At 42.7% G+C, this 27,235-nt stretch overlaps 1 protein-coding gene across 1 annotated transcript; it reads left to right on the top strand.

The window, feature by feature from the left end:
* The first annotated feature begins 10,015 nt into the window (after positions 1 to 10,015).
* On the top strand, positions 10,016 to 19,611 carry tpp1 (tripeptidyl peptidase I). The gene is made up of 13 exons (XM_035752820.2): positions 10,016 to 10,154; positions 10,548 to 10,619; positions 10,731 to 10,870; positions 11,005 to 11,155; positions 12,623 to 12,744; positions 12,891 to 13,069; positions 13,401 to 13,599; positions 15,476 to 15,664; positions 16,162 to 16,234; positions 16,602 to 16,722; positions 17,036 to 17,194; positions 17,667 to 17,792; positions 18,654 to 19,611. Exons 1-13 carry the CDS (start codon positions 10,144 to 10,146, stop codon positions 18,795 to 18,797), a joined length of 1,686 nt encoding a protein of 561 aa, XP_035608713.1. The 5' UTR covers positions 10,016 to 10,143; the 3' UTR covers positions 18,798 to 19,611.
* Positions 19,612 to 27,235: the final 7,624 nt, after the last annotated feature.

Here is a 27,235-nt window from a genome sequence, read left to right as displayed (position 1 = left end):
ATGCTCTGGCATAGCAACATCATTGCAGAGAGAATGTCAAAAAACATCCTGAAGACCACAACTGGCAGCCGGATCTCAGCGGAACTCGTAAGTCAGAAATGATCTGCCATTTTGGAATGTGTTAATTATGCACAGACATAATAAATGCTTTCTTCTTGTTTTTGTGCCTTTCTCCTCGACAAGAACTCCCAACATGGCTGTTGAAGAAGTTTCTCTTTGGGTTCCCAACGAATTGGAAGGAATACCTTGAGTGCTTTTTGTCTTGAGCCGAAAGGGTAAGTTGTTTCTGAGGTCGGGCAATTTGTGTCAAGCGTCTGCGTAGGAGTGCTATGCTGATCTAGAATCAAGTCCCCGGTGTCTGTGTTGTTATTCATAGCCTGTGTTTACACAGGCAGCCCAATTCCAAATAAGATCAGCTCTTTTGCCAATAACTGTGCAATAGATCATAATTTGGCTGTCTGTGTAAACGCAGCCATAGTGATCGAAAAGGCAAAACTGATTCGAAATCAGCACTCTTATTCTGAAAGGCTTGATGCATACTGTCCCAGATCAGCTCGTTAAAATATAATGTGTCATTTTTAATGACTGATAAATAAAGACAACATATAAAATCCTCTGATTTCTGACCTCTTTATCTGTCTCTTCGGCTATTCAGGTTTAACAAGTGTTGTAGTCATATCTGTTTGTGTTGCTCACTGTATTTATACTGGTAGTACTCATGTCTCTTGTTTTAATTAGAATTATATGTTAATTAAATATTTATACTCCAACAGCTGCTCCTTGCAGTGCCACCTCTGAGGCTACCAGTTTTAAGGTTTCCCGGAGTGGCCGCCTTCTCAAGACCCCTCTGGAGTACTGGAAAGGGGCCAGAGTCATCTTGGATTGTGACATAAACGTCACCATTCATGGGGGTTATGACGAGTCATCTATCCTTCAATTGGTAAGCTTCTGGTCCATTTTTGTCCTGTATATTGTAGAGCAGTGTACCCCAAGCCATTCCACTTATGTAATATATTCCACTTTCAACACACCTGAATCAACTAATCACCAAGCCATTCATTTGTTGAATTAGGTGTGCTGGTTCTGGAACACATCCAATACGTGGAATGACTGGGGGTTGCTGAGATGTTTGGGAAACTGTTGTAGATTGAGTTGTTGTGTTGCTGCATTAAACTATGTTATTTTCCTTCTTTCGCAGCAAATAAGTACACCTGTAGCCAGAGTATTGTCACTGCTACCACCAAAACCACCCAAGGTTTTTTTTACCTCCAGCAGAAGGTATGTTTTTTTCTATACATAAGCTTGGGAATGCCTTTATCCTCGTATCCCAGCTCCAACCAAGATGGTGACTGCAGTTTATTTGACAGTGTTACGTTGTGTTCTACAGAGCAAATGCGAGATGACACCAGTGAGGAGGAGGCAGTGCCACTGAGAAAAGTGACGGCCTATCACAGGTCGAAGCCAGAGAAGAACCCCTCTCCCGGGTCCCCCAAGCTTCAGAGGTGTAAAGCTGAGGACAACTCCTTTCACATGGGCCACAGAATACCCAAGAAGACTAGTCCAAACTTTCAGTGGTCTAAGCCTGAGAACCTCTCCACCAGAGGCCCTGGAAAACCCAAGAGGGCCAGACCAGCATCTCTGACGTCCAAGTCTGAAGTCTAAGCACCTGGGAGAGCCCAAGAATACCAGCCTAAGATCTCTGAGTGCAGCAGCGCTGGCCGCATATGCAGACCCCACACACAAGTCTTGTATTCTTCCCACGTGTGTCCTTAAGTCCATATAGATATAGATTGTCATCTTGCTTGCATGTGCAAAATGTATATTTAACAACGACTGATGCATATACTTAATTCTCTTCCATTTCTAAAAGCTTGTATGTGCAAAATGTATATTTCAATACAGCCGATAGCTTTACTTGCTTCTCTGAAGCTTATAAAAAACGTGCAGCAGTCAGAAAGGTAGTGCCTGAACTAAGTGTGTGCTCTCTTGTGAATTAGTTGCCCACAGTGTCTCCCAATGGGAATGATGATGTGTTCATGAGCTCTGAACAGGATCTACAAACCCCTAGTTCATCGGGCTTCCCATCAGTGAAAACTCCTTAGTGTCTCCACATCACCCCGAGCATGATGGGCTCAGTGAACCGGTAAACAGAACTATCCCACTGACATAGTGGTCCTCTGTAGCTCAGTTGGTAGAGCATGGCGCTTGCAACGCCAGGGTAGTGGGTTTGATTCCTGGGACCACCTGTAATGTAAATGTACAAGTATGACTAAGTTGCTTTAGATAAAAGGGTTTGCTACAATTGCATATATTCTGAAATGAAAGGCTAACCCAATTGCTGCTTATATGAGCGATTGAATACTGTATTTAAGTTGTAATGTGCGATGTTTGTTTTTAAATCAGTCGCTCATTGTAAAATCTGAAACTTTTCATCTCATTTTTCAGAGGCAGCGTATGTCTACCAACTTAAAAAAAATAATGAAAAAAAGCCAAGCGAAACTGCATAAGTTGGGGGCTGCTTCAAAGGTATGTTTTGGTTGGAATATTTCTGAGGAACTTATCAACAAAATAATGGCTTTGTTCAGTCATGTACAGTATGTCTTGGGCCATTGTGAAAATGAAGCTGTCTCAAAGATGCCAGGAGCAACTGCCTAGTGCAGTGCTCTGGCGAAAATGTGCTAGTCAGGAGAGGAGACCTTTTAAAGTATTTCACTGTTTATAGTTTAGAATTCTTATTGTTATACAGGATGTATACAGAATGTTATATAAAAAAAAGTAAAATTTGCATTTTCCATCTAGTACATGCCAACTCCATCAGCCAAACATGTTTTGAAGAGATGCAATATTGTATTGTACACTTTTGATGAACTTGAGAATTTGGAAACCTTATTCATTCAATAATGTGTTTACTTGTCTTTCAGCTGAGAATAATTCTACTTTTGTGGTGTGGGAAATGTTCCCTGACAAGGATGACCATGCGGTGGAAAGTGGGAAAGAAGGGGACTATTATTTCATGGATTACGACTGAGCTACAGATTCATCATTGGTGTATTCAGTAGACATCAGAGGCAAACGGGCTGAAATGGGGAGGCACCTACCTGAATATGTACAATAGAAAACGCTCGAAGTCGTTGCAAAACGTTTTGCTATGGTTTGCACTACACCTTGTTCGGATTATTTCTTTTTTTAAATCAGGAAGTGAAATACTCCAAGACTCTCAATAGATAATATAGACTGTATTATTATGTCAATTAGGTTATTTGATTCAATCCCCACTGCTGTTTCTTAAAATGTTTTGTTTGGAATATTGTGCCAATGAAGGCAAAGTTGTTTATATTGTGCAACAAAAGGCAAACAATTTTTTTCATCGTGGTTGTTTCCAATACATTTTTCACCGAATACAGACCAAGATGATACCTTCTCTAGTATCCTGTAATGCTCAGTGGTGGAAAAAGTACCCAATTCTCAATCTTGAGTAAAAGTAAAGTAAAACTTAATAGAAAATGTCACCCAGTAAAATGCTACTAGTCTGAAAGTATTTGGTTTTAAATATACTTAAGTATCAAGAGTAAATAAAGTAAATCAAGAGTAAATCTAATTGCAAAAAAATATACTTAATAAGTAATAATATAATTTCAAATTCCTAATGTTATTAAGCACCATTTTTATTTTACCTTTATTTAACCAGGCAAGTCAGTTAAGAACAAATTCTTATTTTCAATGACGGCCTAGGAACAGTGGGTTAACTGCCTGTTCAGGGGCAGAACGACAAATTTGTTACTTGTCAGCTCGGGGGTCTGAACTTGCAACTTCCAACTAGTCCAACGCTCTAACCACTAGGCTACCCTGCCACCCCATTTACAGAAAGCCAGGGGCACTCTCCAACACTGAGACATAATTTACAAACAAAACATTTGTGGTTGGTGAGTCCGCCATGACCGGGGATGTTCTCTTGTTAATTGTGTGAATTGGACTATTTTCCTGACCTGTTAACCATTGACAATGTAACGAGTACTTTTTTTGGTGTCAGGGAAAATGCATGGAGTCAAAAGTACATTATTTTTGTTAGGAATGTAGTGAAGTATAATAGAAAAGTACAGATACCCCCAAAAACTACTTAAGTAGTACTTTAAAGTGTTTTTATTCAAAACCTCTACAAGATCCCCCTCTAGTTGAGTTGAGCTAAAGTAGGCTAATGCGAATAGCATGAGGTTGTAAGTAACAAGGGCATTTCCCAGGACAAAGACATATCTGATATTGGCAGAACGCTTAAATTCTTGTTAATCTAACTGCACTGTCCAATTTACAGTAGCTGTTTATTTTTATTTTTTTATTTTTTATTTTTCACCTTTATTTAACCAGGTAGGCTAGTTGAGAACAAGTTCTCATTTGCAACTGCGACCTGTTCAAGATAAAGCATAGCAGTGTGAACAGACAAAACAGAGTTACACATGGAGTAAACAATTAACAAGTCAATAACACAGTAGAAAAAAAGAGAGAGTCTATATACATTGTGTGCAAAAGGCATGAGGAGGTAGGCTAATAATTACAATATTGCAGATTAACACTGGAGTGAAAAATGATCAGATGGTCATGTACAGGTAGAGATATTGGTGTGAAAAATAGCAGAAAAGTAAATCAATATAAACAGTATGGGGATGAGGTAGGTAAAATTGGGTGGGCTATTTACCGATAGACTATGTACAACTGCAGCGATCGGTTAGCTGCTCAGATAGCAAAGTCTCCAACTTCAGCGATTTTTGCAATTCGTTCCAGTCACAGGCAGCAGAGAACTGGAACGAAAGGCGGCCAAATTAGGTGTTGGCTTTAGGGATGATCAGTGAGATACACCTGCTGGAGCGCGTGCTACGGGTGGGTGTTGCCATCGTGACCAGTGAACTGAGTTAAGGCGGAACTTTACCTAGCATGGACTTGTAGATGACCTGGAGCCAGTGGGTCTGGCGACGAATATGTAGAGGGCCAGCCGACTAGAGCATACAGGTCGCAGTGGTGGGTGGTATAGGGTGCTTTAGTAACAAAACGGATGGCACTGTGATAAACTGCATCCAGTTTGTTGAGTAGAGTGTTGGAAGCTATGACATCGCCGAAGTCGAGGATCGGTAGGATAGTCAGTTTTACTAGGGTAAGTTTGGCGGCGTGAGTGAAGGAGGCTTTGTTGCGGAATAGAAAGCCGATTCTAGATTTGATTTTAGATTGGAGATGTTTGATATGAGTCTGGAAGGAGAGTTTACAGTCTAGCCAGACACCCAGGTACTTATAGATGTCCACATATTCTAGGTCGGAACCATCCAGGGTGGTGATGCTAGTCGGGCGTGCGGGTGCAGGCAGCGAACGGTTGAAAAGCATGCATTTGGTTTTACTAGCGTTTAAGAACAGTTGGAGGCCACTGAAGGAGTGTTGTATGGCATTGAAGCTCGTTTGGAGGTTAGATAGCACAGTGTCCAAGGACGGGCCGGAAGTATACAGAATGGTGTCGTCTGCGTAGAGGTGGATCAGGGAATCGCCCGCAGCAAGAGCAACATCATTGATATATACAGAGAAAGACTCGGCCCGAGAATTGAACCCTGTGGCACCCCATAGAGACTGCCAGAGGACCGGACAGCATGCCCTCCGATTTGACACACTGAACTCTGTCTGCAAAGTAGTTTGTGAACCAGGCAAGGCAGTCATCAGAAAAACCGAGGCTACTGAGTCTGCCGATAAGAATATGGTGATTGACAGAGTCGAAAGCCTTGGCAAGGTCGATGAAGACGGCTGCACAGTACTGTCTTTTATCGATGGTGGTTATGATATCGTTTAGTTCCTTGAGCGTGGCTGAGGTGCACCCGTGACCGGCTCGGAAACCAGATTGCACAGCGGAGAAGGTACGGTGGGATTTGAGATGGTCAGTATTCTGCCCTTGAGTTGCGTTCCCATGCAAAACTAGACAGATAGCTAACAACTAAGTCTTCAATAAAACTCCCAAGGCATGACTTTTCTTGAATGAATATATTGAAAACGTTTATGTTGTGGAACTGTAAAATACAGAAAAGAATATACTTTAGTATTCAATTCACAACGACATACTGTAGTTGTACATTAAACATTTGAAGTTGCATAAATACAAAGCACGCGCTAAGGTACCATGCATCTGGCATGATGCCAAACCATATTGCTAATTGTTAACCATATTGTAATTGGCTCCTTTCATTACTCTAATAATGTATAACCATCTATGTAGAATAACAAAGCATATTACACTAGAAACAGTAACAAAACTACAGTATTGTATATTTTACAATTCGTTTGCATGACGCATGAGCAAAGTAATACAGCTAACGACATACATTAAAGACATTGCAATTTGTGAGTAAATGCAACCAACATTGATATGTAAGCAACTCTATCAATAACAAGATTATCATCATTAGCTAAATGCTTGAATCGAACTTACAAACAAATATTTTTCCAAGGCTGAAGCGTGACAAGAAATAACTACATTGAAAGACCTGCACCGTAGCGTTGTTTGTAGCTGCTTCTATGCGTGCAAAACAAATTCTGTACTTCCTGTTTGAGTCGTCTTTCTAAGTACCAGAAAGCGCCACTAAGGGTCAAATAACACCATTGAACACAATGAAAATCCAATTTAACCATTGTAATCTGTTACCTTCTAATAGGATGGCAGCACAGTCAGTGACCTGTTTGTTGACTTGGCTTTCGAAGACCTTAGATAGGCAGGGCAGGGTGGATATAGGTCTGTAAACAGTTTGGGTCCAGGGTGTCTCCCCCTTTGAAGAGGGGGATGACTGCGGCAGCTTTCCAGTCCTTGGGGATCTCAGACGATATGAAAGAGAGGTTGAACAGGCTGGTAATAGGTGTTGCGACAATGGCGGTTGATAGTTTCAGAAATAGAGGGTCCAGATTGTCAATCCCAGCTGATTTGTACGGGTCCAGGTTTTGCAGCTCTTTCAGAACATCTGCTATCTGGATTTGGGTAAAGGAGAACCTGGAGAGGCTTGGGCGAGTAGCTGCGGGGGCGGGCAGAGCTGTTGGCCAAGGTTGGAGTAGCCAGGAGGAAGGCATGGCCAGCCGTTGAGAAATGCTTGTTGAAGTTTTCTATAATCATGGATTTATCGGTGGTGACCGTGTTACCTAGCCTCAGTGCAGTGGGCACTGAGGTGCTCTTGTTCTCCATGGACTTCACAGTGTCCCAGAACTTTTTGGAGTTAGAGCTACAGGATGCAAATTTCTGCCTGAAGAAGCTGGCCTTTGCTTTCCTGACTGACTGCGTGTATTGGTTCCTGACTTCCCTGAACAGTTGCATATCGCGGGGACTATTCGATGCTATTGCAGTCCGCCACAGGATGTTTTTGTGCTGGTCGAGGGCAGTCAGCTCTGGAGTGAACCAAGGGCTATATCTGTTCTTTGTTCTGCATTTTTTTGAACGGAGCATGCTTATCTAAGATGGTGAGGAAGTTACTTTTAAAGAATGACCAGGCATCCTCAACTGACGGGATGAGGTCAATATCCTTCCAGGATACCCAGGCCAGGTGGATTAGAAAGGCCTGCTCGCAGAAGTGTTTTAGGGAGCGTTTGACAGTGATGAGGGGTGGTCGTTTGACTGCAGATCCGTAGCAGATACAGGCAATGAGGCAGTGATCGCTGAGATCCTGGTTGAAGACAGCGGAGGTGTATTTGGAGGGCCAGTTGGTCAGGATGACGTCTATGAGGGTGCCCTTGTTTACAGATTTAGGGTAGTACCTGGTGGGTTCCTTGATGATTTGTGTGAGATTGAGGGCATCTAGCTTAGATTGTAGGACTGCAGGGGTGTTAAGCATATCCCAGTTTAGGTCACCTAACAGAACAAACTCTGAAGCTAGATGGGGGGCGTATCAATTCACAACTGGTGTCCAGGGAACGGCTGGGAGCTGAGGGGGGTCGGTAGCAGGCGGCAACAGTGAGAGACTTATTTCTGGAGAGAGTAATTTTTCAAATTAGTAGTTCGAACTGTTTGGGTATGGACCTGGAAAGTATGACATTACTTTGCAGGCTATCTCTGCAGTAGACTGCAACTCCTCCCCCTTTGGCAGTTCTATCTTGACGGAAAATGTTATAGTTGGGTATGGAAATCTCAGAATTTTTGGTGGCCTTCCTGAGCCAGGATTCAGACACGGCAAGGATATCAGGGTTAGCAGACTGTGCTAAAGCAGTGAGTAAAACAAACTTAGGGAGGAGGCTTCTGGTGTGAGGGTGCCTGGGGACATGCAGGGCCTGGGTTTACCTCCACATCACCCGCGGAACAGAGGAGGAGTAGTATGAGGGTGCGGCTAAAGGCTATCAAAACTGGTCGCCTAGAGCGTTGGGGACAAAGAATTAAAGGAGCAGATTTCTGGGCATGGTAGAATATATTCAGGGCATAATGCGCAGACAGGGGTATGGCGGGGTGCGGGTTCAGCGGAGGTAAGCCCAGGCACTGGGTGATGATAAGAGAGGTTGCTTCACTGGAAATGCTGGTTGTAGTGAGGTCACCGCATGTGTGGGAGGTGGAACAAAGGAGGTATCAGGGGTATGAAGAGTGGAACTAGGGGCTCCATTGTAAACTAAAACAATGATAACTAACCTGAACAACAGTATACAAGGTATATTGACATTTGAGAGAGACATACAGCAAGGCATACAGTAATCACAGGTGTTGAATGGGAGAGCTAGCTAAAACAGTAGGTGAGACAACAACAGCTAATCAGCTAGCACAACAACAGCCGGTAAAATGGCGTTGACTAGGCAGAAAGGGTTGGATTAACTACACACAGAGCCTGAGTGCGGCCGACAGATAAAACATAAACAAACAGAATGGAGTACCGTGATTAATGGACAGTCCAGCAAGCATCAGCTATGTAGCCAAGTGAAAAAAAACTGACTGGCTGTGCAGAAGGTAAAAGCCGCTAGCAGTGGCTAATAATGACTAAATGGCTTGTATCTAGTTAGCTGGTTAGCTTCTGGAGGTTCTTGAATGTGTTCTAAAAATTAAAAATAATAGCGATTCCGTATCACATTGGGTGAGGCAGGTTACCAGAAGGTATAATCGAATTAAAAATCGAAAAGAGATTGAAAGTAAATATGGGTCCAGTGGGTGGTTGGGCTGGCTGGGGACGCGGCGATTCAGACAGTTAGCAGGCCTGTGCTAACAAGCTAACAGTTAGTAGGCCGGGGCTAAACAAGCTAGCAGTTAGCAGACCGGGGCTAAACAAGCTAGCAGTTAGCAGGCCGAATTAGCAAGTAAGCAGATAGCAAGGGCTAGAAAGTTAGCCTTTGGGGGACGTCGCGATGGGTTTAAGTCTGTTTATGCCTCTTCATGCGGTGACATCGATAGACCGGTCGTGGGTCTGGATATTGTAGCCCAGGAGTATGCTTTGGTGGTAGCACAGGAGCTCTGGCCGGGCTAGCTTCAAGCAGTGGATGGAAACGCTAGCCAGGAGTAGTCATCCGGGGTTGCGGTTAGCTAGTTGTGAAGATCCAGATGAAAATGTTCTGTTTGCAGTGGGAATACCATGCTATTGTTTGAGAGTGCACAGTTATGTACTTAAAGTTATTAATAAACCAATTAGGCACATTTGGGCAGTTTTGATTAAAAAAAAGTGGTTGGAATAATACATTATGGCCGTTCTCGTATTTCAAAGATGATGGTGCAAAAAAATAAATTCATTTCACATTTCCACAAACTTCAAAGTGTTTCCCTTCAAATGGTATCAAGAATACATATCCTTGCTTCAGGTCCTGAGCTACAGGCAGTTAGATTTGGGTATGTCGTTTTAGGCGAAAATTGAAAGAATGGGGCGGATCCGTAAGAGTTTTTTTAAAGCATGAGTTTCACAAATCTTGTTCATTGCATCACTCATACAAATGTGGATTCTAATGAATAATTTATTTATGAAATTCTAAAGTAAGAATAAGCACCGCAAAAAGCTGACGGCAACATGGGACTTGAGTTTACAGCATTTTGTCCTTTAATGCCGTTAACTAGTCACGTGACAGGCTACAGCTCATATGGTCATGTGATGAGGAACCGACACTAATATTATCCAGCAAACAACAATTCGAAAACAAAGTCGTTCCTTGCGTTGAGAGTCAACGAATGTAACCAAAATGAGGGTTCTGTAAGTATTTCCATTATATAATTATCCACGTTTGATTGTTTAGAATGGGACAATAACACCTGAAGTCCTTGTGGTTTTTGCTTCTAGCTAAAAGCATACATTGTTGACCTATTTTACATGAAGACCTTTGAGCTATAACGTTACTTCCGAAACTATTCTAGAGATTTTTGTTTTGTGCACGATTTCCACTGAGTTGTCGAGAATCTCTGCAGCCTTGCACAAGCAGTAACGCAGATCCTTTGTTTAGCCCAGAGTTCAAACGTTTTCATAATGTTGTACTTTAATTTACCAGATGTATAACGTTAATGCTTTCGCGCAATTTAAGAAGACATTTATGAATGGTTTTCTCTGATATTTTGTTTTTAAACACCCTCTTTTTTTTATTTATTTTAGGTTGGCCTTCTGTGTCCTCATATGCAGTTCATTGATTTTGTGTGAACATCTTGAGGCTGATCAAGACATCTTGTGAGCAAACAACCCTGACATTGTACAGCTTTTGTACATTAACTACTACATGTGTGTTTTTTTTTTTTTTTTTACCATCATTTGAAGCTACTTCACATAATGTATTTTCAGGATACCAGAAGACTGGACTCGTGTAGGCAGGATTGACCCCACAGAGAAGTTGGAGCTGACCTTTGCTTTGAGGCAGCAGAATGTGGATCAACTGGAACACCTGCTGCTACTGGTTTCGGACCCTGAGTCGGCACAATATGGTAGAAATAATTTCATGCTTACAACGGCAAACATTTTAGGCCATTAGATTTTGAACTTCCTGACTTTTATCCCCTCTGATAATGGATTTTGCATTACCATGTACTCCTTTACAGCACTGTCAATTTTGTCTTAGGCAAGCATCTGACTCTAGAGGAAGTGGCCGCTTTAGTACGTCCATCCCAGCTGACCCAGAAAGTGGTTCGTCACTGGCTGCAGAGTCACGGGGTCACAGACTGCCAGACCATCCTCACTCAAGACTTCCTCCAATGCACCATGAACACGCAGTAAGGGCCTCTCTCTCAAATCACATGCGCCGACTAGACTTTACTGTGAAATTCTTGCTTACAAGCCCTTCCCAACGATGCAAAGTAAAAAAATATATATAATAGTAACACGAGGAATGAAGTATACAAGAATAAAGCTATATACAGGGAGTACCTGATCAATGTGGATTTGAGGTAGTCACCTGCTTGTTGAACATCTAATTCCAAAGTCATTAACATTAACATTGCGTCCCCCCGTTTGCTGCTATAACAGCTTCCACTCTTCTGGGAAGGTTTTTCACTAGATGTTGGAACATTGCTGCGTGGACTTGTTTCCATTCATCCACGAGCATTAGTGAGGTTGGGTGATTAGGCCTGGTTTGCAGTCGGCATTCCAAATCATCCCAAAGGTGTTCGATGGTATTGAGGTTCAGGGCTCTGTGCAGGCCAGTCAAGTTCTTCTACACTGATCTTGACAAAAACATGCTGAAACAGGAAAGGGCCTTCTCCAAACTGTTGCCACCAAGTTGGAAGAATTTTTAAATTTTTTAAATGTTAACCTTTATTTATCTAGGCAAGTCAGTTAAGAACAAATTATTGTCATTGTATGCTGTACCATTAAGATTTCCCTTCACTGGAACTAAGGGGCCTAGCCCGAACCATGATGAACAGCCCCAGACCACTATTCCTCCTCCACCAAACTTGACAGTTTGCACTATGAATTTGGGCAGGTAGCATTCTTCTGGCATCCACCAAACCCAGATTTGTCCGTCAGACTGCCAGATGGTGAAGCGTGATTCATCACTCCAGAGAACGTGTTTCCACTGCGGTGAGCTTTACACCACTCCAGCCAACGCTTGGCATTCGCATGGTGATCTGAGGCTTGTGTCCGGCTGCTCGGCCACGGAAACTCATTTCATGAACCACCCGACAAACAGTTTGGGCTGACGTTGCTTCCAGAGGCAGACTATTTTACGCGCTACACACTAAAGCACTCGGCGGTCCTGTTCTGTGAGCTTGTGCAGAAATTTGACGCGCTGGCTTGTTCGAAAGGTGGCATCCTGTGACGGTGCCAAGTTGAGTAACTGAGCTCTTCATTAAGGACATTCCACTGCCAATGTTTGTTTATGGAGATTGCATGGCTGTGTGCTCGATTTATACACCTGTCAGCAATGGTATGGCTGAATCCACTCATTTTAAAGGTGTGTGTGTGTGTGTGTGTACATGAAGGCAGGGTAAAGTGACTAGGTATCAGGATTAATAATAATAAATAGAGTAGCAGCAACATAATGAGTGGAAAGTGTGTATATCTTGTGAGTGTGCATAGTCAGTCCGGGTAACCATTTAATTAACTATTTAGCAGTCTTATGGCTTGGGGTAGAAGCTGTCTTGAAACCTGTTGGTCCGAGAGCCGACGCTCCAGTACACAGGCCCTGCACTCCATACAGATGCCACAGAGAGTGAGGCTTTCTACTTCTCCCGTTTCAGAGTGGCAGAGGCCCTGCTTCCAGGCATTGAGTTTCACCGCTACGTAAGAGATGGCATCTCCCTGGTGAGGTCATCATCTGCATACCACGTGCATGAGGATGTTCTCCAACATCTTGACTTTGGTGAGCAGCAATTTCATCTTGACCATTTCTGAGGTTATCGACAGAAATGCTATTATCTTATAGCTTGTCTGGTAGTAGTATAACAACAAATAAGTTAAGAGTATGACAAACGATGTTATGGATGTGATTTGTTTTGTCACCCATAGTTGGCGGTGTTCACCGCTTTCCACCCAAGGGGCAGGACCTCAATGAAGTCTTGACAAAGAGGAGACGGTCTGGAGCGAAGTTTCATCTTGGAAACACACCCGCCACCCTCAGGTCTCGCTACAACCTGACCGCAGCGGACGTGGGTTCAGCTCAGAACAACAGTCAAGCCGTGGCTCAGGTATTTGGCCCCTTGTTACGTCAATACCAATGGGATAGCTGTGTCAGACGAGAACAGTTGATAGAAAATACAGGGGGCAAACGCTTTGCCTCATTCTAACAATGAACTTGCCTGTCTGGTATAATGGGAATTTAAAGGCTCAATTCAATTAGCACACTTTGCTCAGTAACTCTCTTTCCCATGGTCAAATAAACTGATCTTTGGTACTGTATATAAACCTACAACTACTGCCAGGTAGACCCCCCCCCCCTCACAGATATAGGGTGAAATTTGTATGGTGGATATGGTTTTATTGAATTCCAGCATAGCTATCATCTTATCATCTGTCCAGTTCTTGGAGCAGTTCTACCACCCTGCTGACCTGGCTGAGTTCATGACGCTGTTCGGACGTAGCTTCCAGCACCTGTCTAAGATTGACCGGGTTGTTGGTGTTCAGGGAGCAGGGAAGGCCGGTCTGGAGGCCAGCCTGGATGTAGAGTACATCATGAGCACAGGGGCCAACATACCTACATGGGTCTTCACCAATCCAGGTATACTAACAATGACAAACCAGAGTGTGAATGTAGCCTTAGTCACATGACAAGTGCATTATTTTAATATGTATGTTAATCCTTTGGCAGACGTGACTTATAATAAGTTAATTGAACTAAGGAATTTGAGACTACCACATATCATTGTAGTAAGTAGGCTAAAACCTTTCCAGAAAAGCTAGCAATGGCCACAATGCTATTGAGATCAAATACCAAGTGGTATATATTTAGCCTCTTCCAACTGTATCTTTAGCTATGTCTCATATTGTACCAATCCAAAGTTTGGACACCTACTATTTCAAGGGTTTTTCTTTATTTGTACTATATTGTAGAATAATACTGAAGACATCAAAACTACGAGACGACACACATGGAATCATGTAGTAACCAAAAAAGTGTTTTAGATTATCCACATTTGCCACCCTTTGCCTTGATGGCTTTGCACACTCTTGGCATTCTATCAACCAGCTTCACCTGGAAGTCTTTTCCAACAGTCCCGAAGGATTTCCCAAATATGCTTAGTACTTCTTGGCTGTTTTTCCTTCATTCTGCAGGCTATTTCATCTCAAACAATCTTAATTGTGTTGAAGTCAGGTGATTGTGGAGGCCAGGCCACTCCTTCTTGGTCAATTAGCCCTTCCACAGCCTGGAGGTGTGTTGGGTCATTGTCCTGTTGAAAAACAAATGATAGTCCCACTAAGCGCAAACCAGATGGGATGGCGTGTCGCTGCAGATTGCTGTGGTAGCCATGCTGGTTAAGTGTGCCTTATTCTAAATGAATCAGTGTCACCAGCAAAGCACTGTCACACCTCTTCCATGCTTCACGGGGGGGAACCACACATGCAGAGATCATCTGTTCACCTACTCTGCATCTCACAGACATGGCGGTCGAAACCAAAAATATGAAATTTGGACTGATCAGACCAAAGGACAGATTTCCACTGGTCTAATGTCCATTGCTCGTGTTTCTTGGCCCAAGCAAGTCTCTTCTTATTGGTGTCCGTTAGTAGTGGCTTCTTTGCATCAATTTGACCATGAAGGTCTGACTCACACAGTCTCCTCGGAACAGTTGATGTTGAAATGTGTCTGTTACTTGAACTCTATGAAGCATTTATTTGGGCTGCAATTTCTGAGGCTGGTAAACTCTAATGAGTTTATCCTTTGCAGCAGAGGTAACTCCGCGTCTTTCTTTCCTGTGGCGGTCTTCATGAGAGCCAGTTTCATCATAGTGCTTGATGGTTTTGGCAACTGCACTTGAAGAAATCTTCAGAATTGACCGACCGTGTGTTAAAGTAATGATGAACTGTCGTTTCTCTTTAACTTATTTGCGCTGTTCTTGCCATAATATGGACTTGGTCTTTTACCAAATAGGGCTATCTTCTGTATACCACCCCTACCTTGTCAGAACAACTGATTGGCTCAAACGCATTAAGAAGGAAAGAAATTCCACAAAGTAACTTTTTTAACAAGGCACACCTGTTAATTGAAATGTATTCCAGGTGACGACCTCCTGAAGCTGGTTGAAAGAAGAGTGCGCAAAGCTGCCATCCAGGCATGATGTGGCTACTAGAAATTCAAATATAAACTATTTTGATTTAACACTTCAATTTTATTTTTTACATTATCTTATAGTTTTGATGTCTACACTATTATTCTACATTGTAGAAAATAGTAAAAATAAAGGAAGAACCCTGGAATGAGCAGGTGTGTCCAAACTTTTGACTGGTACCATATGTTTATACTAATATACCACTTTATAATGAAGCAATGCATTGGGGTTGCACTCTTAGTACAGGTAGGTAGTATGGTGTTGATGTTGAAACAGCCTTTTTCTGATAGTGGTTTGATAATGGGACACTGCTTGACTGCTCATCAGGTCGGCATGAGACCCAGGAGCCATTCCTCCAGTGGATGTTGCTGCTCAGCAACATGACAGACATACCTTGGGTCCACACCATCAGCTACGGGGACGATGAGGACAGCTTGTCCTCCGCCTACATGATGCGCATCAACACTGAGTTCATGAAGGCTGGCGTACGGGGCATTTCTATACTGTTTGCCTCAGGTTAGTCTGTGCTAGCCTGGGCCCAAATCTGTTTATGCCAACACCAATTGTCATTGTCACACATTTCATGACCAATGGTGTTGGGAAAAGCACACAACTCGTTCTGGAACCAAATCAGTGCCACTTAGAAAATGTGATTACATTTTTAAAAATGTAAAAAATATTACTTGGAAGTGTTTTACGATCTTGATCGAGTAGTCAGTGTCAGCGGATTTAATATGGTATAGACTATTTGAATAGTTCAAACTCAAGCAGGTGTTGTGGATGTTGTGTGAGGTGGCCTTGGTTTTTGTGGGGCTGCCATTTAGTTACTCTGGAAATGTGTGCGTAATGTCAGATGAGTCAGGCAGGCCTATGAAACATGAACAAGTCACCATCTATAGTTGAGTAAATTGACGACTAAAATTGTGGACAACAGTTTTTTTTTATAAACCATAAATCATGAGTAAGATAATTTCCTTGGCGTTCGCTTTCATACTTGAACTGTCTTGCCTCAGGTGATAGTGGAGCTGGCTGCAGACACTTGACTAAAGGAGAGAATTCTTTCCGACCAAGCTTTCCTGCATCAAGGTGAGTCATTGCCACTGTCAAAATAAACTAATGGCACTTGTATTTTTTGGGGTATTCAATGTTTTTATTTGAATCCATGAAGTATGAAAAGTGTTCAATCCAGGTGCGGGTTATAGGCATTGCGTTTTTTTAAAGGGAATTACTTGATTGATTTCACATGTGCAGTGTTTAATGTGGCAACAGCATTTAAATGCAGCAGTGCAATGTGTGTGCTTCTGAGGCTAAATACTTAGTCTCTAAACTAGTCAACAATAGTCTGTTTTGTAATCTGAAATCAATAGAATAAGAACCAGTGTCTTTGGGGTCTGTTTTCCTGTCCATACCCAAATCATCTGTTCTCTGAAGTTAAGTTTATATGCTTTTTCAGCCCATACGTGACGACAGTGGGGGGAACTTCATTCAAGAATCCATTCAAAGTCACCTATGAGGTCACCGACTACATCAGTGGCGGCGGCTTCAGCAATGTTTTTAAGATGCCGGACTACCAGGTATTAAGAGTGTCTGTCTATACAGGACATAAACCCACAGATACGGCCATAGGTTTTCCCAGATCTGTGCTTTTTAAAATTGATCTTTAGAATTTGAAAAACGATATGTTGTATGTAACTGAGTGAAAAGACTAACATGTATTCACTAACTATCAGATTAGGTACACAAAGGTTCTCTCAACAAATGAGGTCCTGTCTACTGGTAGAATTAGCCATCACTGATGCATAGTAAATGTGTGAAGTATTTATTTCCGTATGGTTTATTTGGATAGACTTATTCAATCATCTGATAGCCTGTCACTTTTTGCCACAGGTCGGTGCTGTGGAGGGTTATCTGAAAGCAGTGCCGGGTCTCCCTCCAAAGACTTACTTCAACACCAGTGGAAGGGCCTACCCAGACATAGCTGCTCTCTCAGACAACTACTGGGTGGTCACCGACAGGGTACCCATCCCCTGGGTGTCTGGTACTTCGGTAAGAAAATAGTATCTCATAGGGTGAATCTCAAAGTATATTTTGTTGATTCCTCATGTCCTCTCACAACCTCAACAGATTGGAGAAGATCTGAGGTTCCTTCTCTCAAACCTCCAATATACCTTGAGAAGGAGGCAAAGTAAAAACTCAAGACTTTTTAGATTCACCTATAGATTTTTTTTTCTTCTCTCACCTGCTTATCTCCCAAATATATAAGGTTTTCAATTATCTGAGAGAAATATTATATTTACATTTTAGTTATTTTAGACTCTTATCCAGAGCGATGTACAGGAGCAATTAGGGTTGTGCCTTGCTCAAGGGCACATCGACATATGTTTCACCTAGTCGGCTCGGGGATTTGAACCAGCGACCTTTCGGTTACTGGCCCAATGCTCTTAACCATTAAGCTACCTGTCGACTCTTGGATCATATAATGCATTAACAATTAATATTTACTCGTGTTGTTCTTTAGGCCTCCACCCCTGTGGTTGGAGGAATCCTCTCTCTGATCAATGACCAGCGCTTTCTGAAAGGCCTGCCTTCTCTGGGCTTCCTCAATCCCCGCCTGTATCAGCTGCAGGGCCAGGGACTCTTTGATGTAAGTCACTGATCATTAGATATGGAAAAATAAGACTAGTTTCTTGTTGTGTATGGTAGTGTCATGTATTTATCTTTTGTGTATATTCACAGCAGTGGTGGAAAAAAAACTATCCAATAGTCATACTTGAGTTAAAGTAAATATACTATAATCAAAAATGACTCGAGTGAAAGTCAACTGGTAAAATACTAGAGTAAAAGTATTTGGTTTAAAATATACTTAAGTATCAAAAAATACATGTAATTTCTAAAATATCTTTACGTATTAATCACTTCGAACTCCAACCACACAGCATTTACTTATTGATAGCTAGGGGCACACTGTAACACTTAGACATATTTACAAATGAAGCAATTGTGTTTAGTGAGTCACCAGCTCAGAAGCAGTAGGGATGACCTAGGATGTTTTGATACGTGGTTGAATTTAACCATTTTCCTGTCCTACTAACTAAGCATTCAAAATGTAACGAGTACCTTTGGGTGTCAGGGAAAATGTATAGAGTAAAAAGTACATTATTTTCTTGAGGAATGTAAGTAAAGGAAAAGTTGTCAAACATAAATGGTAAAGTACAGATGCTCCCAAAAACTACTTAAGTACTACTTTAAAGTATTTTTACTTAAGTACTTTACACCATCTGATTTGCAGCAATGGAGCATCTTGTGTCGGGGTCCTAGAGTACTGCAGGGGATCTGCAGCCAGATTAATGTATATCATTTTTTAATGTTACTAAAAACAGATTAAACTAAAAGTTTGAGAACCCCTGATTTAGTGTTTCCCAGTCTTCTATTCTGAACACCACCAAAAGATGGCAGTAGAGAAGAGTCATTGCATTTACTGACTGTTTTCTGTTCCTACCCCCAGGTGACTGATGGTTGTCACCTGAGCTGTCTGGACGAGCAGGTCCAGGGGCAGGGATTCTGCGCGGCACCGTCATGGGACCCAGTCACCGGATGGGGAACGCCCAACTACCCTGCTCTGCTGGCTGCCCTGGTGTTGGAGAAATGAACTCCTGGGGCTCTGTTCAGAAAGTGGAAATGTAACGAAGCTAGTGTGTGGAACAAACCTTTGTAGAGTAAGGAATGTGTCAGCTCTATATTTGTTACATTTCTAGCTGCAACATTCTGAACGTTTCACCTCAGAATACACCCCTGACACATTTGAAGTATTTCAGCTGCCTGCTTATATGGTGTCTAGCAATGTCCCTTTCCATTGTAAATTACACTGGACAGATTCTTCATTTTTAAATGGAAAAATGCCATTTTGGCGTTTCTTTCGTCTCAGGTTGTTTGATACTTTTTGAAGGATGGACTCATTTAATGTGGTCAGTGATGTAAAATGTACATTCATTTTCACAAGTTCATCAGTCAGCCATATGATTGTAACCAGATCAGGTGGGGTAATCAATGACAACGTAGGTCGACAAAAAAAAAACCCTGTGTATCTTGTTTTTGCATGTGTGCTCTGATAAATATTTCTGCTCAAAGGAGGTTAAAGTTAGGCCCATGCTTTACATTTATCTGAATCTTGGCCAGAGTTTTGTATGAGAGAAGCAACATTTACCATCGCGTTACTGATTTAAAATATGTTCTGCTGTGGTTGCACACAGAGGCCGATACCAAATACTTACCGATTTTACTCTTGATGTGCTCATTGAACAAATTAATTCCGCTAATCTCTATCCACCAGAATTGTTGCACTTGTTTTTACTTTTTTTAATAGATTTAGGGGGAAATGGTCCATGCAATGTATTAAAGACTGCATATGTCACATTGATTGTAAACATGCTTGTTAATTAAAGTCTTTGCCTTTAGGAATTAAACTGTGTGTACGTGAAATTGTATCAGTAATAAGACTGAATAACCAACCACAAATGGATATAAGAACAGGATGACTATCCATGGGTCACTGTGTGAGTATAAAACTGCAGAGCAAAATCAGATGTGTGGCAGAGAAAGGGAAAAAAAAATAGAAAATGTGGCATTCTGACCATTTATTGAAAAGACATTGTACACCATGTTAGTACACCATGTTGGTACTTATTGGGAACAGTCCTTACCAATAGGAAATGTCACAACAGATTAAATATATTTTATCTGTACAACCTTAAAGGGGCGCTCTTGCAGGTACTGCATCAATTTTTGGACATAATGATATTCATCCATTTGATTCTTGCATATTCACTGTGTACTAAACATCAGCTCTTTACATGACAGGCTGGCCAGGTGCATGCTATGATCCTTAATTGATGTCATTTGTTAAATCTACTTCAATCAGTGTAGATGAAGGGGAGGAGACAAGTTAAAGAAGGATTTTTAAGCCTTGAGACATGGATTGTGTATGTGGGCCATTCAGAGGGGATTGGGAAAGACTAAGTGCCTTTGAGCAGGCTATGGTGGTAGGTTCAACAGTTTGTTTCAAGAACTGCAGTGCTGCTGGGTTTCAAGAATTGTCCACCATCCAAAGGACATCAGCATCTCTGGAATGCTTTCGACAGCTTGTAGTCCATGCCCCAACGAATTGACGCTGTTCTGAGAGCAAAAGGTATTCGTAATGTTTGGTGTACTCAATGTAACTTAAATGTGCATAGTTCATCTGTCTTACTCTCAGAGGGGTATACTATGATTTGAAGCGAGATCTACTCAGGGTTTTCTAAAGCTAGCCAGCCTCACATTCTAGCTCAGGCTTCATCTGTACTATGATGGTAGATCTCGCTCGTCCGCCTGCTGACTCGAGCAGGCTCATAACTGCGCGTGCATGTGGCTAGTCAAACGCTAAACTCTTTGAGGCAATGCTGAAACATCCAGCAATGGATAGTTACAGGGGAGAGGAATGAGCCAATCATAAACTGTGGATTATTAGGTGACTGATGGTTTGAGGGCCAGATTGGGAATTTAGCCAGGACACCAGGGTTAACACCCCTATTCTTTTTTCTTTTTTTTAAGGGGTGGATCAGCTTAATATTGCGGAAAGAATTTTACTTCCATCAATGTAATTGTCTGCATCATTTCCAATCCCCCACATATTTTTTGGGTAAATACACTGCTCAAAAAAATAAAGGGAACACAACACAATGTAACTCCAAGTCAATCACACCTCTGTGAAATCAAACTGTCCACTTAGGAAGCAACACTGATTGACAATAAATGTCACATGCTGTTGTGCAAATGGAATAGAAAACAGGTGGAAATTATAGGCAATGAGGAAGACACCCCAATAAAGGAGTGGTTCTGCAGGTGGCGACCACAGACCACTTCTCAGTTCCTATGCTTCCTGGATAATGTTTTGGTCACTTTTGAATGCTGGTGGTGATTTCCTTCTTGTGGTAGCATGAGAGTCTACAGACCCACACAAGTGGCTCAGGTAGTGCAGCTCATCTAGGATGGCACATCAATGCGAGCTGTGGCAAGAAGGCTTGCTGTGTCTGTCAGCGTAGTGTCCAGAGCATGGAGGCACTACCAGGAGACAGGCCAGTACATCAGGAGACGTGGAGGAGGCCGTAGGAGGGCAACAACCCAGCGGGAGGACCGCTACCTCCGCCTTTGTGCAAGGAGGAGCAGGAGGAGCACTGCCAGAGCCCTGCAAAATGACCTACAGCAGGCCACAAATGTGCATGTGTCTGCTCAAACGGCCAGAAACAGACTCCATGAGGGTGGTATGAGGGCCCGACGTCCACAGGTGGGGGTTGTTCTTATAGCCCAACACCGTGCAGGACGTTTGGCATTTGCCAGAGAACACCAAAATTGGCAAATTCGCCACTTTGCTCTTCACAGATGAAAGCAGGTTGACACTGAGCACGTGACAGACATGACAGAGTGGGCCATGTACAAGTGCAGTGAGCTGCTCTGACAGCTGGTGCTTAAAACTAGTGAGGGAGATGTGAGTCTCCAGCTTCAGAGATTTTTGCAGTTCGTTCCAGTCATGGGCAGCAGAGAACTGGAAGGAAAGACGACCAAAGGAGTAATTGGCTTTGGGGGTGACCAGTGAGATATACCTGCTGGAGCGCGTGCTACGAGTGGGTGCTGCTTTGGTGATCAGTGAGCTGAGATAAGGAGGGGCTTTACCTAGCAGAGACTTGTAGATAACCTGTAGCCAGTGGGTTTGGCGACGAGTATGAAGCGAGGACCAACCAACGAGAGCGTACAGGTCGCAATGGTGGGCAGTGTATGGGGCTTGGGTGACAAAACGGATGGCACTGTGATAGATTGCATCCAATTTGATGAGTAGAGTGTTGGAGGCTATTTTATAGATGACATCACCGAAGTCGAGGATCGGTAGGATGGTCAGTTTTACAAGGGTATGTTTTGCAGCATGAGTGAAGAATGCTTTGTTGCGATATAGGAGGCCGATTCTAGATTTCATTTTGGATTGGAGATGCTTAATGTGAGTCTGGAAGGAGAGTTTACAGTCTAACCAGACACCCAGGTATTTGTAGTCCACGTATTCTAAGTCAGAGCCGTCCAGAGTAGTGATGCTGGACGGGAAAGCAGGTGCGGGCAGTGATCGATTGAAAAGCATGCAGTTAGTTTTACTTGCGTTTAGGAGCAGTTGGAGACCACGGAAGTAGAGTTGTATGGCATTGAAGCTCGTCTGGATGTTAGTTAACAGTGTCCAAAGAGGGGCCAGAAGTATACAGAATGGTGTCGTCTGCGTAGAGGTGGATCAGAGAATCACCAGCAGCAAGAGCAACATCATTAATCTATACAGAAAAGAGAGTCGGACCGAGAATTGAACCCTGTGGCACACCCATAGAGACAATTTGAGAAACCAAGGCTGTCGAATCTGCCAATAAGAATGTTGTGATTGACAGAGTCGAAAGCCTTGTTGGCCAGGTCGATGAATACAGCTGCACAGTAATGTCTCTTATCGATGGCGGATATGATGTTGGTTTGGACCCGTGACCAGCTCTGAAACCAGATTGCATAGGGGAGAAGGTACGGTGGGATTCGAAATGGTCGGTAATCTGATTGTTAACTTGGCTTTCGAAGACCTTAGAAAGACAGGGTAGGATAGATATAGGTCTGTAGCAGTTTGGGTCTAGAGTGTCACCCCCTTTGAAGAGGGGGATGACCGCGGCAGCTTTCCAATCTTTAGGGATCTCAGTCGATATGAAAGAGAGGTTTGAACAGGCTAGTAATAGGAGTTGCAACAATTTCGGCAGATAATTTTAGAAAAAGAGGGTCCAGATTGTCTAGCCCGGCTGATTAGTATGGGTCCAGATTGTGCAGCTCTTTCAGAACATCAGCTATCTGGATTTGGGTGGAGGAGAAATGGTGGGGGCTTTGGCGGGTTGCTGTGGAGGGTGCCGGGCAGTTGACCAGGGTAGGGGTAGCCAGGTGAAAAGCATGTCCAGCTGTAGAGAAATGTTTATTGAAATTCTCAATTATAGTGCATTTATCAGTGGTAACAGTGTTTCCTAGCCTCAGAACATTGGGCAGCTGGGAGGAGGTGCTCTTATTCTCCATGGACTTTACAGTGTTCCAGAACCTTTTTGGAGTTAGTACTACAGGATGCAAATTTCTGTTTGAAAAAGCTAGCCTTAGCTTTCCTAACTGCCTGTGTATATTTCTTCCAGCAATACAACTCCGTTGGCCTGAAGGAGGAAACTGAGGCAAAGGGAGTTGATGGTGCTGCTAATCAGCATTCCAGATTAGATTCTATATTTTTTTTCCATAATTTTTGCTAATATGTAATGATCCTTTTCTGCTAATTAAATCTGATGAATTGGATGCAGGGCTTCAGTAGCTGGAGGCAAGGCTTTCTCCTACAGAGCTCCTCTTTATGGAATGGTTTGCTGACGTGAGAGAATCAGACTCTCAACCTTAAAGTCTAGACTGAAGACTTCTCTCTTCTGTCAGTCAGATGACTGAGTGTCGTCTGGCCCATGGGTGGGAAGGTGAACGGAAAGGTATTAGCCCCGACAACCCACCCCACCCTTAAACATGAAAGCCATCTGACCCTAGCTTCATTAAATGTTTGCACCCTCTATAGCCATTATGGTCTTTAAAAATCAAATCCATGAATGTTTGAAAGTGTTTTTCTGTGCTCTATCCTGTTCTGATGTATCCATCGGCCTGACAAGCATGCACACCATGAACCGCATTTATTGTGCTTCTGCCTCTGCGTTCCTTGCTCTTTGGGGTTTTAGGCAGTGTATCTGCAAAGCTCTTTGTGATGCTGTTTTACAACTGCTGATGTAAAAAGGGCCTTATAAAATACATTTTGATTTGATGATATCCTTGCTGTGCTTTCACTAACAATTAGATATTTTTGTAAAATTCCTAACATTGTCCTTAAGATATTTTTTCTCTAACTTGTGAGCATTGCAATTGTAGAACTCAGCACAACTGCCAGTGTGGTTTATTTTGTTCTGCAATAGATGTAATTAGGCCCTTAATTATGTTGTAGGCAGCATAGTCGGATGTGGAAGTTTGGAACCGTCAGATAAAGGAGAACCTCACAGGCCAGAGAATGTTGTTCCTTACCTGTTAGAGATACGTGGAAACTCTCGCAGAACAACAGTAAGTCGCGTAAGTAGTTGCTACACCTCTGACCTAAGGTTTTATCCCACCTCTAAACACCCATTTCTGTCTGGCTTAGCCCTACCAGTAATGACTGCCACGTTCCTATACCTTGCTGTGTCCTGGTCCCACAATCTCTTGGCTCTGCATAGCTAATTCCTGTTATTTTATACAGTTATCACCACCTCATGCTGTCACCTGACCCTGTCCACTACATATCTGAGAAACATGAGTTCCCCCCTCCCCTGCTTAATCTATTCTACAGTCGTGGCCAAAGGTTTTGAGAACGACACAAATATTAATTTCCACAAAGTTTGCTGCGTCGGTGTCTTTAGATATTTTTTTGTCAGATGTTACTTTGGAATACTGCAGTATAATTACAAGCATTTAATGAGTGTCAAAGGCTTTTATTGACAATTACATGAAGTTGATGCAAAGAGTCAATATTTGCAGTGTTGACCCTTTTTTTGGCATGCTGTCAATTAACTTATGGGCCACACTGATGGCAGCCCATTCTTGCAAAATCAATGCTTGGAGTTTGTCAGAATTTGTGGGTTTTTGTTTCTCCACCCGCCTTGAGGATTGACGACAAGTTCTCAATGGGATTAAAGGTATTGGGAGTTTCCTGGCCATGGACACAAAATAATGATGTTTTGTTCCCCGAGCCACTTAGTTATCACTTTTGCCTTATGGCAAGGTGCTCCATCATGATGGAAAAGGCATTGTGCGTCAACAAACTGTTCCTGGATGGTTGGCAGAAGTTGCTCTCGGAGAATGTGTTGGTACCATTCTTTATTCATGGCTGTGTTCTTAGGCAAAATTGTGAGTCAGCCCACTCTGTTGGTTGAGAAGCAACCCCACACATGAATGGTCTCAGGATGCTTTACTGTTGGCATGACACAGGACTGATGGTAGCGCTCACCTTATCTTCTCCGGACAAGTTTTTTCCAGATGCCCCAAACAATCGGAAAGGGGATTCATCAGAGAAAATTACTTTACCTCAGTCCTCAGCAGTCCAATCCCTGTACCTTTTGCAGAATACCAGTCTGTCCCTGATGTTTTTCCTGGACAGAAGTGGCTTCTTTGCTGCCCTTCTTGACACCAGGCCATCCTCCAAAAGTCTTCACCTCACTTTGCATGCAGATGCACTCACACCTGCCTGCTGCCATTCCTGAGCAAGCTCTGTACTGGTGGTGCCCCAATCCAGCAACTGAATCAACTTTAGGAGATGGTCCTGGCGCTTGCTGGACTTTCTTGGGCACCCTGAAGCCTTCTTCACAACAATTGAACCTCTCTCCTTGAAGTTCTTGATGATCCGATAAATGGTTGATTTTAGATGCAATCTTAATGGCAGCAATATCCTTGCCTGTGAAGCCCTTTTTGTGCAAAGCAATGATGACAGCACGTGTTTCCTTGCAGGTAACCATGGTTGACAGAGGAAGAACAATGATTCCAAGCACCACCCTCCTTTTGAAGCTTCCAGTCTGTTATTCGAACTCAATCAGCATGACAGAGTGATCTCCAGCCGTGTCCTCGTCAACACTCACACCTGTGTTAACAAGAGAATCACTGACATGTCAGCTGGTCCTTTTGTGGCAGGGCTGAAATGCAGTGGAAATGTTTTTTTGGGGATTCAATTCATTTGCATGGCAAAGAGGGACTTTGCAATTAATTGCAATTCATCTTCTCACTCTTCATAACATTCTGGAGTATATGCAAATTGCCATCATACAAAATGAGGCAGCAGTTTTTTAACATTCTCAAAATTTGGGGGCACAACTGTACATGAAATCTTCTGACCTGTGTGCCAACACTTCACACTGCATAATCCACTCAAACTGGATAGTTTTATGTTGTATTTTCGCTTATATATTTGTATAATATTTTCTAGGTCTGACATGATGTCCCCTTCAATCACTGATGATAGGAATGCTCAGTTGACTACTCGCCTTGAATAGTAAATCGCTTTTTTTAGTGTGTCTCCATCATATTTGTCCCACTGTATTGGGGTTAGTCAATGGAGGTTTTAAACATAAATGTTCACCTTTCAGCCTGGAGAAAAAGTTGAAGGCCATGGAGAAGAGAAACTGGATTGTATGCTGGTTTCTTCAACACTGTACAGCAATTATGGAAAGTCTGCAGACTAAGATGACTATCTGTCTGCTGGCTACAATCCATTGGCTGGTCCTCTTTCTATCGTGGCCTGGTCAGAAAGTATGCAAGTACTGCAGCCAATTCAGTGTTGTTGAACACTCCATCACACCCTGGCATATCACTGCTAAATCTCATTCACCCAGGTGCTTTGAACTATATCAAAGATTTCTATCATAATTCAAGATTTTTTATTAACATTTCTTAAAATTGTTTTTCAGATGGACAAACCGTTGCTGTGCGGCTCTCCAGAAAAATCAAGCGGACACGAGAGCGAATAAAACAGCAGATCAACGCCTACAATTGAAGGAACAAGTCACCTCAATTCCACCCAAGACTGGAGTACGTGGATGTTCTCCAGAAAGACCATATAGTCTGGTCCTAGTTGTCCAACAATTTGGGGGACAGTCTGCTCTGGGCAAAGCAGCGTGCAGTGATGCTGCATAACATACAAAATTGCCTTTTTTTTAATTGCCAGAGAGAGTTGGGGCTTTTGAGGAGGCACTTGCTTCTCTTGGGCAGTGTGAGGCTGAGCCAACACGCTTTCCCCTGGGTGACTCTGTGCTGCTCCGAAATAAAATGCAGAACATATTAAAGCTCCAGCAAGCATTTTCAATGTTGACTAGTGATTGCTCGGTCAGCACAGATGTAGAGGAGGACATTGATTCAGAAGATTGAGGAATTAATGTCTGTCTGTGTTTGCGTGTGAGTTCTACACAGACAAACTATACACTGAGTATTCCAAACATTAGGAACACCTGCCCTCAGAACAGC

This window comes from Oncorhynchus keta, chromosome 35 (genome assembly GCF_023373465.1).
Source record: "Oncorhynchus keta strain PuntledgeMale-10-30-2019 chromosome 35, Oket_V2, whole genome shotgun sequence".
Classification (NCBI taxonomy): domain Eukaryota; kingdom Metazoa; phylum Chordata; class Actinopteri; order Salmoniformes; family Salmonidae; genus Oncorhynchus; species Oncorhynchus keta.
This window is presented reverse-complemented; position numbering and strand designations above follow the sequence as displayed.